The sequence below is a fragment of the Salmo salar genome, chromosome 24, assembly GCF_965601325.2.
Source record: "Salmo salar chromosome 24, fSalSal1, whole genome shotgun sequence".
Lineage (NCBI taxonomy): Eukaryota > Metazoa > Chordata > Actinopteri > Salmoniformes > Salmonidae > Salmo > Salmo salar.
Genome location: NC_138314.1, coordinates 40,367,501 through 40,383,184, shown reverse-complemented (window position 1 = coordinate 40,383,184; position 15,684 = coordinate 40,367,501). Strand labels below are relative to the sequence as shown.

Genomic DNA, 15,684 nt, shown 5'->3' with positions numbered 1-15,684 from the left:
CCAAGATGAACCTACAGACTGACCAATATTAACATGAAGCAGGCCTTCTCAGACACGTCCAAGATGAACCTACAGACTGACCAATATTAACATGAAGCAGGCTTTCTCAGACACGTCCAAGATGAACCTACAGACTGACCAATATTAACATGAAGCAGGCCTTCTCAGACACGTCCAAGATGAACCTACAGACTGCCCAATAATTAACATGAAGCAGGCTTTCTCAGACACGTCCTGTCACGTTCGTCGTAAAGATGGGACCAAGGCGCAGCGGGAATGTGAATGCTCATCTTCTTTTATTAATGAAGAAAACCAAAACAAACACTTAAACAAAAAACAACGACGAGAAACAGTCCTGTGAGGCACACAGCTACACATACGGAACAACTACCCACAAAAAACCCATAGAAAGAAATCCCCTACTAAATAGGACCTTCAATTAGAGGCAACGAGGGACAGCTGCCTCCAATTGAAGGTCAACCCAATAAACTAAACATAGAAATAGAATAACTAGACACAGACATAGAAATAGACTAACATAGAACATTAACCAAAAAAACCTGAAACACCTAAAACAAACACCCCCTGCCACGTCCTGACCAAACTTACAATAACAAATAACCCCTTTACTGGTCAGGACGTGACACGTCCAAGATGAACCTACAGACTGCCTAATAATTAACATGAAGCAGGTTTTCTCAGACACGTCCAAGATGAATCCACAGACTGCCCAATATTACATGTGCACATTGTCTGTATGGGTGTGTGCTTAATGAGTTTGAAGTAGCCACGTTTACCTTCCTAACAAGATAAAAAGTAAGGATTCCTATTCCGCACCTACAACCCTTACCTCTGTCTTTTATTCAATTTCCTCTTCCTCCTCCGCCTCCCCATTCCACCACTATTGTTATAGTCATATGCAATCAAATTATATAACAGACACACACATGGAAACGCAGATACACGCAGACACACACACTCGCAGACACAGAAACAATCCTGCAGTACAGAACACCAAGGTGGGACATGACTCACTGCTCTTTCTACTGCTACACAAAGGAACAACAACCATTTTCTTCCCCTGTGCTTCCACTAGCATACGAATGTGAGTGGTTTCTTTCAGGGATCTCTCGTGCTGACAGACATGACATCTACTCGGACTGTGGAATGCCAGTGAAGTGTTGCTACTTGTGCCTAGCTCAGCTAATGGACTGCTAATAGAAGAAGACTGTGCCCAGTGATGCTCCCTCTGTAGTTAGGAGTGTGACAGTCTGTGATTAATTACCATCTCTCTCTCTCTCTCCTCATTTTGGTGGAGAAGAAAAGATTGCAACTAGCAACTATCTTCAGCAGAGTCATTATTTTGACGCCTTAGCTACCTGCACTGGTAGAAAACAGCCACCACCGCTATTACCATTCTGGTTAATACAAGAAATAACAATGTGATTTTTCTACTGGCACTATCTCCGGTAAACTGTGAGTGAAGAAGGAAACATGCAGCCTCAGCAAAGTCCTATTTATATTCATAATCACAGAGAACACCGCCTTCAAATGAATCAACGCAAATTGCTTGTAGACAAAATGATGTCACCAGCAAAATATAGAATTTCGTATTATAATCAGTGGTCTTCTGTAACTGTGCCCTTGTTGTACCTTCGTGTGTGTGTGTGTGTGTGTGTGTGTGTGTGTGTGTGTGTGTGTGTGTGTGTGTGTGTGTGTGTGTGTGTGTGTGTGACTGTATTACACATGTATATAGCGGCAGCTAAACCTTTTTTACAGCACAAGCTCAGAATCCCTACTCCTTTTGGCAGCGCTACAACGTACTCGTTATGCACATAGTCCTACTTTGTGTGATTTCTCAGCGGTAACAATCTTTTGGGGGCTCAAATGTAAGCTGAGGAGGTACAAAGTTACAGCAATGATTACAGTCATTATAGTCTCAAATTTTACATATGCAGTCGGTCTGATCAACCCTGAAGATTACCAGGCATCTCTGGCAGAGAGAGAGACCAAAAAAATAATTTATGTGGAGAAGAGAGAGAGGAGGGGAAAAGAAGGCTGTGGAGAAGAGAGAGAGGAGGGGAAAAGAAGGCTGTGGAGAAGAGAGAGAGGAGGGGAAAAGAAGGCTGTGGAGAAGAGAGAGAGGAGGGGAAAAGAAGGCTGTGGAGAAGAGAGAGAGGAGGGGAAAAGAAGGCTGTGGAGAAGAGAGAGAGGAGGGGAAAAGAAGGCTGTGGAGAAGAGAGATAGGAGGGGAAAAGAAGGCTGTGGAGAAGAGAGAGAGGAGGGGAAAAGAAGGCTGTGGAGAAGAGAGAGAGGAGAGGAAAAGAAGGCTGTGGAGAAGAGAGAGAGGAGGGGAAAAGAAGGCTGTGGAGAAGAGAGAGAGGAGGGGAAAAGAAGGCTGTGGAGAAGAGAGAGAGGAGAGGAAAAGGCTGTGGAGAAGAGAGAGAGGAGGGGAAAAGAAGGCTGTGGAGAAGAGAGAGAGGAGGGGAAAAGAAGGCTGTGGAGAAGAGAGAGAGGAGGGGAAAAGAAGGCTGTGGAGAAGAGAGAGAGGAGGGGAAAAGAAGGCTGTGAAGAAGAGAGGAGGAAAAAGAAGGCTATAGAGGAATACCAAGCCTAATCCTTCAGCCGGCTCCTACACAAGAGGTCTGCCGGGTAGCTCACGAGGGAGGGACACTCCTCTGCTTTTCCTGATCCCCTGTGCACATTCAGAGGAGCTTTCACTGCTTTACACTCAAGCTTTGTCTGCCTGAAAGGAGAGTGAATGTAGAATTCAACACAAGAAAAACACCTTCCCCTGCGTATTTATTCCTCTTACTCCCAAGAGGACAATAACAGACAATAAACATGCAGGAAACAAAAGCGCCCGTGGCCCCCTCATCACAATTGTCCTTTTCTCTCCGGCAGAATTACACATTCAGAGTGACAGAGAGCCCACTTCAGCAGCCCACTTCTCTCCCCATCTGATCCCTTGTTTATCACTGGCTAGCGCTAGCTCCATCAGCACTGCCAGCCTGCCTGTCTGTCTGCCTGTCTGTCTGCCTGACAGCTATTTTGTCTTTCTGCCTGTCTGTCTGCCTGACTGCCTGCCAGCCTGTCTGTTTGTTTGTCTCTCTCTCTGCCAGCCTGTCTGTCTGCCTGTCTGCCAGACTGCCTATCTGTCTGCCTTCCTGTTTGTCTGCCTGGCAGCCAGTCTGTCTTTCTACCTGTCTGCCTGTCTGTCTGCCTGTCTGTCTGCCAGCCTGTCTGTCTGCCTGTTGGGCCTCCAGACCGTGGGAGCCCTCCCAGCTAAGCATGCTGGGAATGTTTGTTGTCTTTCCTGCAGCCATTGATTAGACCCTCTCTCTCTCCCCGCCTTGTGTCGACAGATTGAAGCCAACTGCTTCAGCCAGTGACAGAGTATAGACGAACCGTGAGGACGCAGTACAGTACATGGATTTGGATGTAAACTGCTGTAAGCTCCAGTTTCAGAGGTGTACTGTAAGCAGATATGGATGAATCTGGATATACCCCGGGCAGGACGGATCTGGTTATACCCCGAGCAGGATGAGAGGACTCTGTGTTCTACACAATAAATAAACATAACTAAAAAAGAAAAACTCTCTTTGATTCCATGGGTAGCATGGTTGCTCTGGGTTACCAGTTTCACTGGTTTGGCTGTGCCCTACGTGAAAAAGAGGGCAAGAGGGAGGAAGAAATCAGATGGAGGATGCAAGGTGGTGCAGAGCCTCCCGTGAAGCGCAGCTGGCACGGAGCACAATGCCGCCTAAAGTCTAAAGCCACAGCTAGCTTTCTGTGACGCCTCAGGGCAGGCAGAGCCAGGCTGAGTTATGGGCCTACTGTTTCTATGGCATGTGAGGCCCAGCACGCAACAGTGAGCAACTGACTCCGTGTCCCACTGCTCTCAGCTCTTTCAGAGGCACAACAATAACTCCACTGTTTAACCGCAGTTTAATTAATCTGAATAAATCTTAATGAGCACAGTCAGAGAGAGAGAGAGAGAGAGGAGAGAGAGACAAAGAGAGAGAAGAGAGAGAGAGAGAGAGAGAGAGAGAGAGATAGAGAGAGAGACAGAGACAGAGACAGAGAGAGAGAAGAGAGAGAGAGAGAGAGAGAGAGAGAGAGAGAGAGAGAGAGAGAGAGAGAGAGAGAGGACATGGGAAGGGAGTAGAGACAAGGGAGGAAAATGAGACTATGAACAAACGGGGAGGACAAGTGATTGGCGAAACAAGTGTGGCTATTCAGTGAGTCAAAAATAGTCATTATGCAAATTAAAGAACACGATTTTCACCAACTATAGTGTATACTCCATTAGTACCTACGAGCCATTGATTCATTCCAAACAAAACTCCCAAACAAAGAACTCTAGAATGAGATCCTAAATCAGGGCTGGAGTTCCACAGTCCATGAACAATGCATCATAGTAATGCATCAAAGTAATACTATCAGAGGGTACACAGTAATACTATCAGAGAGTACACATTAATACTATCAGAGAGTACACATTAATACTATCAGAGAGTACACAGTAATACTATCAGAGAGTACACAGTAATAATATCAAAGAGTACACAGTAATACTATCAGAGTACACAGTAATACTATTACAGAGTACACAGTAATAGTATCAGAGAGTACACAGTAATACTATCAGAGAGTACACATTAATACTATCAGAGAGTACACATTAATACTATCAGAGAGTACATAGTAATAATATCAGAGAGTACACAGTAATACTATCAGAATACACATTATTACTATCAGAGTACACAGTAATACTATTACAGAGTACACAGTAATAATATCAGAGAGTACACAGTAATAATATCAGAGAGTACACAGTAATAATATCAAAGAGTAGACATTTATACTATCAGAGAGTACACAGTAATACTATCAGAGAGCTACTGAAAATCAGCTCCAACTCTGTCTTTATTCTACATTTAAAATTCAAGATGGGGATGGAAGGTAGTGTGTGTGTGTGTGTGTGTGTGTGTGTGTGTGTGCGTGCGTGCGTGCGTGCGTGCGTGCGTGCGTGCGTGCGTGCGTGCGTGCGTGCGTGTACTCATCTGACTTCTGTTCTAACCCAGGGTTTCCCCTGTGAATACTTTGGATGGTGTTGGTGCTGCTCAGTCTCTTTACATCTCTGTGAAAACCAACACAGGACTAGACTACAAAAGCAACATCCTCTTTGAGCGAGGAAAATACTTCAATGTTTTTGTCAAAACATTTCATTTCTGAATTACTAGCTTCAGGCCCATCTTGCTAGTAAGCACCCCCAGATATACAGTGACAAGAAAAAGTATGTGAACTCCTCGGAATTACCTGGATTTCTGCATAAATTGGTCATCAAATTTGATCTGATCTTTATCTAAGTCACAACAATAGACAAACATAGTATGATTAAACTAATAACACACAAATTATTGTATTTCTCTTGTCTATATTGAATACATCATTTAAACATTCACAGTGTAGGTTGGAACAAGTAGGTGAACCCCTAGGCTAATGACTTCTCCAAAAGCTAATTGGAGTCAGGAGTCAGGTAATCTGGAGTCCAATCAATGAGACGAGACTGGAGATGTTAGTTAGAGCTGCCTTGCCCTATAAAAAACACTCACAAACTTTGAGTTTTTTATTCACAAGAAGCATTGCCTGATGTGAACCATGCCTCCAACAAAAGAGATCTCAGAAGACCTAAGATTAAGAATTGTTGACTTGCATAAAGCTGGAAAGGGTTACAAAAGTATCTCTAAAAGCCTTGTTGTTCATCAATCTACGGTAAGAAAAATTGTCTATAAATGGAGAAAGTTGAGCACTGTTGCTACTCTCCCTATGAGTGGCCGTCCTGCAAAGATGACTGCAAGACCTCAGCACAGAATTCTCAATGAAGTTAAGAAGAATCCTAGAGTGTCAGCTAAAGACATACAGAAATCTCTGGAACATGCTAACATCTCTGTTGACGAGTCTACGATATGTGATACACTAAACAAGAATGGTGTTCATGGGAGGACACCATGGAAGAAGCCACTGCTGTCCAAAAAAAACATTGCTGCACGTCTGAAGTTTGCAAAAGTGCACCTGGATGTTCCACAGCGCTAATGGCAAAATATTCTGTGGACAGATGAAACTACAGCTCAGTTGTTTGGAAGGAACACACAACACTATGTGTATAGAAAAAAAGGCACAGCACACCAACATCAAAACCTCATCCCAAGTATGGTGGAGGGAGCATCATGGTTTGGGGCTGCTTTGCTGCCTTAGGGCCTGGACAGCTTGCTATCATCGACGGAAAAATGTATTCCCAAGTTTATCAAGACATTTTGCAGGAGAATGTTAGGCTATCTGTCTGCCAATTGAAGCGCGACAGAAGTTGGGTGATGCAACAGGACAACGACCCAAAACACAGAAGTAAATCAACAACAAAATGGCTTCAACAGAAGAAAATACGCCTTCTGGAGTGGCCCAGCCAGAGTCCTGACCTCAACCCGATTTGAGATGATGTGGCATGACCTCAAGAGAGCAGTTCACACCAGACATCCCAAGAATATTGCTGAACTGAAACAGTTTTGTAAAGAGGAATGGTCCAAAATTCATCCTAACCGTTGTGCAAGTCTGATTTGCTACGACAGAAAACATTTGGTTGAGGTTATTGCTGCCAAAGGAGGGTCAACCAGTTATTAAATCCAAGGGTTCACATGCTTTTTCGATCCTGCACTGTGAATGTTTACACGGTGTGTTCAATAAAGACATGAAAATGTATAATTGTTTTTGTGTTATTAGTTTAAGCAGACTATGTTTTGTCTATTGTTGTGACCTAGATGAAAATCAGATCAAATTTTATGACCGGTTTATGCAGAAATCCAGATATTTCCAAAGGGTTCACATACTTTTTCTTGCCACTGTACATAAACTTCACACTATATGAGTATGATTAGGAAAGTAGGCAACGGTGAAACAAAGACGAGGGGAAGAAAGTATGCCATCACATTTAATTTCAACACCTTAATACAAAGGAGCCATGCAGTCAAAGACTGTCTTTCAAGATAGTCCATGGCCACCGCTACTGAGTCAAAGCTCTGTCATTGTCAGGTCACTGTACTGAGTCAGAGCTCTGTCCTTGTTAAGTCACTGCTACCGAGTCAGAGCTCTGTCATTGTCAAGTCACTGTACTGAGTCAGAGCTCTGTCATTGTCAGGTCACTGTACTGAGTCAGAGTTCTGTCATTGTCAGGTCACTGCTACCGAGTCAGAGCTCTGTCATTGTCAAGTCACTGTACTGAGTCAGTGCTCTGTCCTTGTCAAGTCACTGTACTGAGTCAGAGCTCTGTCATTGTCAAGTCACTGTACTGAGTCAGAGCTCTGTCATTGTCAAGTCACTGTACTGAGTCAGAGCTCTGTCATTGTCAAGTCACTGTACTGAGTCAGAGTTCTGTCATTGTCAGGTCACTGCTACCGAGTCAGAGCTCTGTCATTGTCAAGTCACTGTACTGAGTCAGAGCTCTGTCCTTGTCAAGTCACTGTACTGAGTCAGAGCTCTGTCCTTGTCAAGTCACTGTACTGAGTCAGAGCTCTGTCATTGTCAGGTCACTGCTACCGAGTCAGAGCTCTGTCATTGTCAAGTCACTATACTGAGTCAGAGCTCTGTCATTGTCAAGTCACTGTACTGAGTCAGAGCTCTGTCCTTGTCAAGTCACTGTACTGAGTCAGAGCTCTGTCATTGTCAAGTCACTGTACTGAGTCAGAGCTCTGTCATTGTCAGGTCACTGCTACCGAGTCAGAGCTCTGTCATTGTCAAGTCACTGTACTGAGTCAGAGCTCTGTCATTGTCAAGTCACTGTACTGAGTCAGAGCTCTGTCCTTGTCAAGTCACTGTACTGAGTCAGAGCTCTGTCATTGTCAGGTCACTGCTACCGAGTCAGAGCTCTGTCATTGTCAAGTCACTGTACTGAGTCAGAGCTCTGTCCTTGTCAAGTCACTGTACTGAGTCAGAGCTCTGTCATTGTCAAGTCACTGTACCGAGTCAGAGCTCTGTCCTTGTCAAGTCACTGTACTGAGTCAGAGCTCTGTCATTGTCAGGTCACTGCTACCGAGTCAAAGCTCTGTCATTGTCAAGTCCAAGACGGATCAAAGCTGAGAACACCCAGAGAGTTCGGTGGCAGCTCCGACTCAATGGCAGTCAGTGAGGCTGTAAAAAGCGGGCCTCCACGGCCAATCACAGAACCCAGTCTGGAGCAGACAAGACACAGCTGTCTCCACAGTTGGCTACGGGGCCCTCTGGGAGCGTCCGTAATGGCCGACAGAGATTTCGGACCGTGGTCCTTGGTGACAGACTCAAGGGGGTCTCACTTGCCTCCCGCAATCAGTTTCATACTTATATGATTACCTTTAAAACGTGGTATTGTGTAACCTTGCCTGAGCGCCGCTGCAGAAGTAAGCAGCCCCATCACCTGGACGGTCTGGAATGCACACCCTGTCAACACAGGGAGGCTTTTTAAACCTGTTTGTTTCACACACAATCAGCCGTTATTGAGAGTGGGTTTAGCTAATGGCTTTTTAATAGGCCAAGGGGTTTTACGCCCCTTCTCAGTGCAGCGAGGAGATGGCTGCCACTTACATCCTTAAATAACATTCCACTGACTGCGTCGTCCTGTGCGTCTCTGTTTTTTAATGACCACAGCCCAAAGCCGACAGGAAGGATAGAGGGCTTAGGTACACAGTATCGATCTGACTCAATTAGGCCTATATACACAAGCCAATTTGCGGTTGTTTGGCCAACCTATTTGTAAGTGTTCTGGTTCAATAACACAAGTAGTAATGTGACTTTAGACTGACTTACCAAGCATGGTGAAAGTTGTTGTAATGGAAGGATGAGCACAAAATAACTTTTCTAAATGGAAGGTAAAGTAAAAGGCCCACAGAGGAAAGAGGAATACAAAAAATAAATAAGACATTATGTTGAGATGTATAGCTAAGAACAATTTGGTAGCCTATTTACTCTGGAAAATACTGTTTCACAACAACAATATCAAATAGTGTTGTCTCAAAACCAAGGCCGTGGATGTTAGCAATGCAGTTCAATGGGTGATAGAAAGACACTGCAGAGCAATATTACAGGAACAACTACATGGCACAAAAATCTACCAAGAAATACTACATTCACGCCAGAATGCCAATGAGTAAGCTTATTTTACTTTAACTGAACTCAACTAAATTTAGTTAACTCATTTATTTTCAAAGCTCTTGTTTATTAAAGTGAAAAACAAACAAATATTGTATTTTAGAGTCAGTCTGTACAGACAAGGAGACAAGGTAATAATTTGTAATAGTAACAGGAATATCACCTAAGGCCACACAAAGTATTATTAGTAAAAAAGTATAATTATTAAAATTATAATTATTATTATGATATAAACATTGGAAACTCACAAGTTATTATACCTTGGAGTTCAGTGAAAAAGTTTTACTTAGGCAACAAAATGTTGTTCAGCGACATCCTATATGCATATTGTGCTGGGACACATTTGAAAGATTCTTCAGAAAGCTAGTTGTATTGAACTTTGTGTTCAATTACACACCAGTCGGGCAAATGATTAAACATGATAGCTAATACAATAAGAGTAACCGAATTGAACCCAAGCCTTGATAATAACACCAGTCATTAAAAGTCTTGTTAACGGAATTACTTTTGATCGCTAGTCACTATTATTATTATTATTATTATTATTATCATTATTATCATCATTATCATTATTATTCGGCTAATAAGTTGTTATTGTTATTGCTGCACGGTCACATAATTTTTTCCATGGTTTTCATTATCGAGGTCACAACATTAATTCAATAGCTTATTCAGCCATAACACAACATTTTAAATTGTGTCGTGAATTAATAAAGAGGCATATTTAGCCAATGTTTTTGTTGAGGGTTAGAATTGATAGGTGGCGTCGATTCCCTCCGAACTAGATTTCGGAAAGTTCAGTCCAAACTCGCCTCTGTAAAATGTTTACGTGACAAAATGTAGGCCTATCCGTATCTTCTTCACTAAATATCAACAAAACGTCTTGTTAGATAGCGTAATGTCATGTTGCTAACTGATGCTTTCACATCATAATAAATGAATAGCTACGATTAGCTCAACATAATGTGTGGTGAACGCACACGCGTAAGCTTTCTTCAGAAGCGGCTCATATTTCCCAATACGCACGTATAGGTGTAGGCTATTGCTTAGCACATTACATAGTTTGACTCTATTACGAAATAAACCTGAGAAAATTATAGCCTAGTTGACAAAATAAATAGCCTTTAGAATTCATGAGGATCATCGTTTTTTTTAGATTTCATAATTGACCCGCAAGTGTGCAATCCTCAATCTGGTCTTTTCAAGTCTGGAGTTGCACGCGATATGCATTTCCCCCGTGACAAGTGAGGGGGAATTTTCAATTGTGTAACATTATGTTGTCGAAAAAATTATAATGCAGGTGTGATAAGCCAAATGATTGTTGCCTATAACCTTATATAAGATGCGACAATTAATGTCGACTGAGCATTGATATTTCAAATCCCTGCTACACTCAAGATAGTAGCATAATCGTGTTGAAAGGACAGTAACGGGTGGTCTTACCTTGTGCGACTCCAGTGTTTACGAGGACCAGAAGAACGAGTCCAGGTATGGTACACGTTCGCAGAAAGTACCTCGCAAGTCCTATTCCAGTTTTCGCAGACTGTCCACTTTTCCCCATTATAGGCAGAGTAAAACAAACACCTTGCTGATGAAACCCACTGTTCGTAAAATAGCAGTTGTGGTCCAGATGCAGTCGAGGTGGTTGTTGTCCGTTATAATAACGGTCAGTTCAGCGGATAATGTAGAAAGAGAAAGAATATGGGGGGAAACCAATGGGTTCAGGGGTCCCAGGACTTGAGTCAAAGCACTGACTCGCGCAGCTCCGTGCACTCAGAGCGAATGCCACCGCCCTCAGTTATCAGCTACCCTCCCCTTTAGAATAGAGGGAGAAAACCTAAGAAAATAAAGTACATTCCGTCACTGGGTTTGTTATTACACATTCGCTAAAACAAGTTACATGGATGAGCTTCTCATTGTGCAGTTTATATTTAGATGTTGGATTCGTTAGAAGTGTTGCGTCCAGGGCTGTTTCATTCTATAGTTCATCACCATACAACATCAACTCCGTTCATCGCGTGCATTATATTGCTTGCTCTGGAGACAGTGTGGGATCCTTACCACGTTTCTTTGGCCAATCCAGCTCCTACCTCCTACCTATGTCTGCCCCCTTACGACCATTTTAAAGACCCGGACTGGTATCTGGAATGGGAGATAATGTATCTTCCGACATGTACCTACAACCAGGGGCGCAACTATGCTTTTAGAATTGGGGGGGACATAATTATATATATATATATATATATATATATATATATATATATATATATATATTTATTTTATTTTTATTTTTATTTTTTTATTTTATTTTATTCAATCGGATAAACACTACAAACAGCCTACCCGACTACTCAGAGGTGTCCGCATGGTCCTAAAGCACACCGATGCCTAATTCTGTATCACAGAATGTGTTTTCAGAATGTGGGGGGTCCCCTTTGAAAGTTGCGCCCCTGCCTATAACATTTACATAATATATTCAGTTCCTCCTGGCTTGATCAGGGAAACCCTTAATAGTACAATGGAAAACCGCATATAAACTGTTCAAGGTTTTAAAGGGATATCACATGTAGCCTAATAGTGTATAGGATATTATACTGTAAAGGCTATAGGGATTTTCCAACCTCTTGGGCGACCCTCAGCAATTTTATGTATTTTAACTTTTCCACAGCTAGCACACTTGATTCAACTTGTCAAATAATCATCAAGCCCTTGATAAGGTGAATTAGGTATGCTAGTTCAGTGCTACAATGTCTGAGGGTCCCCGAGGAGAGGTTTTGGGCACTTAAGTTATACCTTACAGTAAAGTAAAATGTCTCATGACCAAAGGAGATGTCAGGAAGGCGCTGGACAAGTCTTTCAGTCTTGTATTTAGAAAAAAGTGAGGTAACAGTGGTAGCTACTCGATTTCGATTTAACACTCGATTTCCTTAACACTGGGGCCTCTCAGGGGTATGTACTTAGTCCCTTCCTGTACTCCCTGTTCACCCACGACTGCGTGGCCAAACAGGACTCCATCAACATCATTAAGTTTGCTGACGACACAACAGTGGTAGGCCTGATCACCAACAACGATGAGACAGCCTATAGGGAGGAGGTCAGAGAACTAGCAGTGTGGTGCCAGGAATACAACCTCTCCCTCAAAGTGAGCAAGACAAAGGAGCTGATCGTGGACTACAGGAAAAGGGGGGGGCTGAACAGGCCCGCATTAACATCAACGGGGCTGTAGTGGAGCGGGTCGAGAGTTTCAAGTTCCTTGGTGCCCACATCACCAACTAATTATCATGGTCCAAACACACCAAGACAGTCGTGAAGAGGGCACAACAAAACATTTTGCCCCTCAGGAGACTGAAAAGATTTGGCATGGGTCCCCAGATCCTCAAAAAGTTCTACAGCTGCACCATCAAGAGCATCCTGACCAGTTGCACCACCGCCTGGTATGGCAACTGCTCGGCATCTGATCTTAAGGCGCTACAGAGGGTAATGCGTATGGCCCAGTACATCACTGGGGCCAAGCTTCCTGCCATCCAGGACCTATATAATAGGCGGTGTCAGAGGAAAGCCCATAAAATTGTCAGAGACTCCAGTCACCCAAGTCATAGACTGTTTTCTCTGCTACCGCACGGCAAGCGGTACCAGAGTGCCAAGTCTAGGACAAAAAGGCTCCTTAACAGCTTCTACCCCCAAGCCATAACACTGCTGAACAATTAATCAAATGGCCACCGGACTATTACATTGACCCCCCTCCATTTGTTTGTACACTGCTGAAACTCGCTGTTTATTATCTATGCATAGTCACTTCACCCCTACCTACATGTACATATTACCTCAACTAACCTGTACCCCCACACACTGACTCAGTACCGGTACCCCCCGTAAATAGCCTCATTATTTTTATGTTATTGTGTTACTTTTTTGTGTACATATTTTATTATAATGTTTATTTTTTACTTTAGTTTATTTGGTAAATAATTTCTTCTTCTTGAAATGCACTGTTGGTTAAGGGCTTGTAAGTAAGCATTTCACGGTAAGGTCTACACTTGTTGTAATCGGCATATGTGACAAATAAAGTTTTATTTGATTTGATTTGATTGAATATTTTACAAATTGATACACAAAAGTAAGACCAGCTAGAATAAACTGCTTTTAGCGAACCCTTCACAATTCTATTACAGTCCTTTACTTTAAACACTGCCTCACAACAAGCATCTCATATAGCACACCATGACTGACAGACAATCATCTCGTATAGAACACCATGACAGACTGACAATCATCTCGTATAGAACACCATGGCTGACAGACAATCATCTCGTATAGAACACCATGACAGACTGACAATCATCTCGTATAGAACACCATGGCTGACAGACAAGCAACTCGTATAGAACACCATGACAGACTGACAATCATCTCGTATAGAACACCATGGCTGACTGACAATCATCTCGTATAGAACACCATGACAGACTGACAATCATCTCGTATAGAACACCATGGCTGACAGACAAGCAACTCGTATAGAACACCATGACAGACTGACAATCATCTCGTATAGAACACCATGGCTGACTGACAAGCATCTCGTATAGAACACCATGGCTGACTGACAATCATCTCGTATAGAACACCATGGCTGACAGACAAGCAACTCGTATAGAACACCATGACAGACTGACAATCATCTCGTATAGAACACCATGGCTGACAGACAAGCATCTCGTATAGCACACCATGGCTGACAGACAATCATCTCGTATAGAACACCATGACAGACTGACAATCATCTCGTATAGAACACCATGGCTGACAGACAAGCATCTCGTATAGCACACCATGGCTGACAGACAAGCAACTCGTATAGAACACCATGGCTGACAGACAAGCATCTCGTATAGCACACCATGGCTGACAGACAAGCAACTCGTATAGAACACCATGACAGACTGACAATCATCTCGTATAGAACACCATGGCTGACTGACAATCATCTCGTATAGAACACCATGACAGACTGACAATCATCTCGTATAGAACACCATGGCTGACAGACAAGCAACTCGTATAGAACACCATGGCTGACAGACAATCATCTCTTATAGAACACCATGGCTGACTGACAATCATCTCGTATAGAACACCATGGCTGACTGACAATCATCTCGTATAGAACACCATGACAGACTGACAATCATCTCGTATAGAACACCATGGCTGACTGACAATCATCTCGTATAGAACACCATGGCTGACTGACAATCATCTCGTATAGAACACCATGGCTGACAGACAAGCAACTCGTATAGAACACCATGGCTGACTGACAATCATCTCGTATAGAACACCATGGCTGACTGACAATCATCTCGTATAGAACACCATGACAGACTGACAATCATCTCGTATAGAACACCATGGCTGACTGACAATCATCTCGTATAGAACACCATGGCTGACAGACAATCATCTCGTATAGAACACCATGGCTGACAGACAATCATCTCGTATAGAACACCATGGCTGACAGACAAGCAACTCGTATAGAACACCATGGCTGACAGACAATCATCTCTTATAGAACACCATGGCTGACTGACAATCATCTCGTATAGAACACCATGGCTGACAGACAATCATCTCGTATAGAACACCATGGCTGACAGACAATCATCTCGTATAGAACACCATGGCTGACAGACAATCATCTCGTATAGCACACCATGGCTGACAGACAAGCAACTCGTATAGCACACCATGGCTGACTGACAATCATCTCGTATAGAACACCATGGCTGACTGACAATCATCTCGTATAGAACACCATGGCTGACTGACAATCATCTCGTATAGCACACCATGGCTGACAGACAGGCAGGTAATAGTCCCGACCCGAAAGTCTGAAGCAGACTAGCATAAAGACAGGTTGATAACCCTCCTACCTGGATTGGGTCAGACCAACTGACTTTAACAGAAAGGTGGACATGATCTCTCCAGAGAGGTGGACATTATCTCTTCAGAGAGGTGGACGTTATCTCTCCAGAGAGGTGGACATTATCTCTCCAGAGAGGTGGACATTATCTCTCCAGAGAGGTGGACATTATCTCTTCAGAGAGGTGGACATTATCTCTTCAGAGAGGTGGACGTTATCTCTCCAGAGAGGTGGACATTATCTCTCCAGAGAGGTGGACATTATCTCTCCAGAGAGGTGGACATTATCTCTCCAGATAGGGGGACATTATATTATCTCTCCAGAGAGGTGGACATTATCTCTACAGAGTGGTGGACATAATCTCTACAGAGAGGTGCACATTATCTCTACAGAGAGGTGGACATTATCTCTCTAAAATAATTCTCAGTAGCCTATAAGGGCGTACACTCATAATAAATTACATAAAAAAATTGATCAGCATAGACCAACAAAAAAAAACCATTTAGTTCATCAACTCAAATAACACAGTGCTTATACCTTTACTGAGGTGTGTATTCATGGATGCCAAGGGAAGCCAG

General features: G+C 43.1%; 1 protein-coding gene across 2 annotated transcripts in view; it reads right to left on the bottom strand.

Annotated features, from left to right (window-relative positions):
• unc5ca (unc-5 netrin receptor Ca) overlaps window positions 1-11,232 on the bottom strand; it is a 308,049-nt gene extending 296,817 nt beyond the window's left edge. For both annotated transcript variants that reach the window (XM_045707149.2, XM_045707150.2), the window contains exon 1: window positions 10,624-11,232. In XM_045707149.2, the coding sequence (XP_045563105.1) occupies window positions 10,624-10,741 (118 nt within the window). In that variant the 5' untranslated portion in view covers window positions 10,742-11,232. The remainder of the gene's footprint in view (window positions 1-10,623) is intronic.
• Window positions 11,233-15,684: the final 4,452 nt, after the last annotated feature.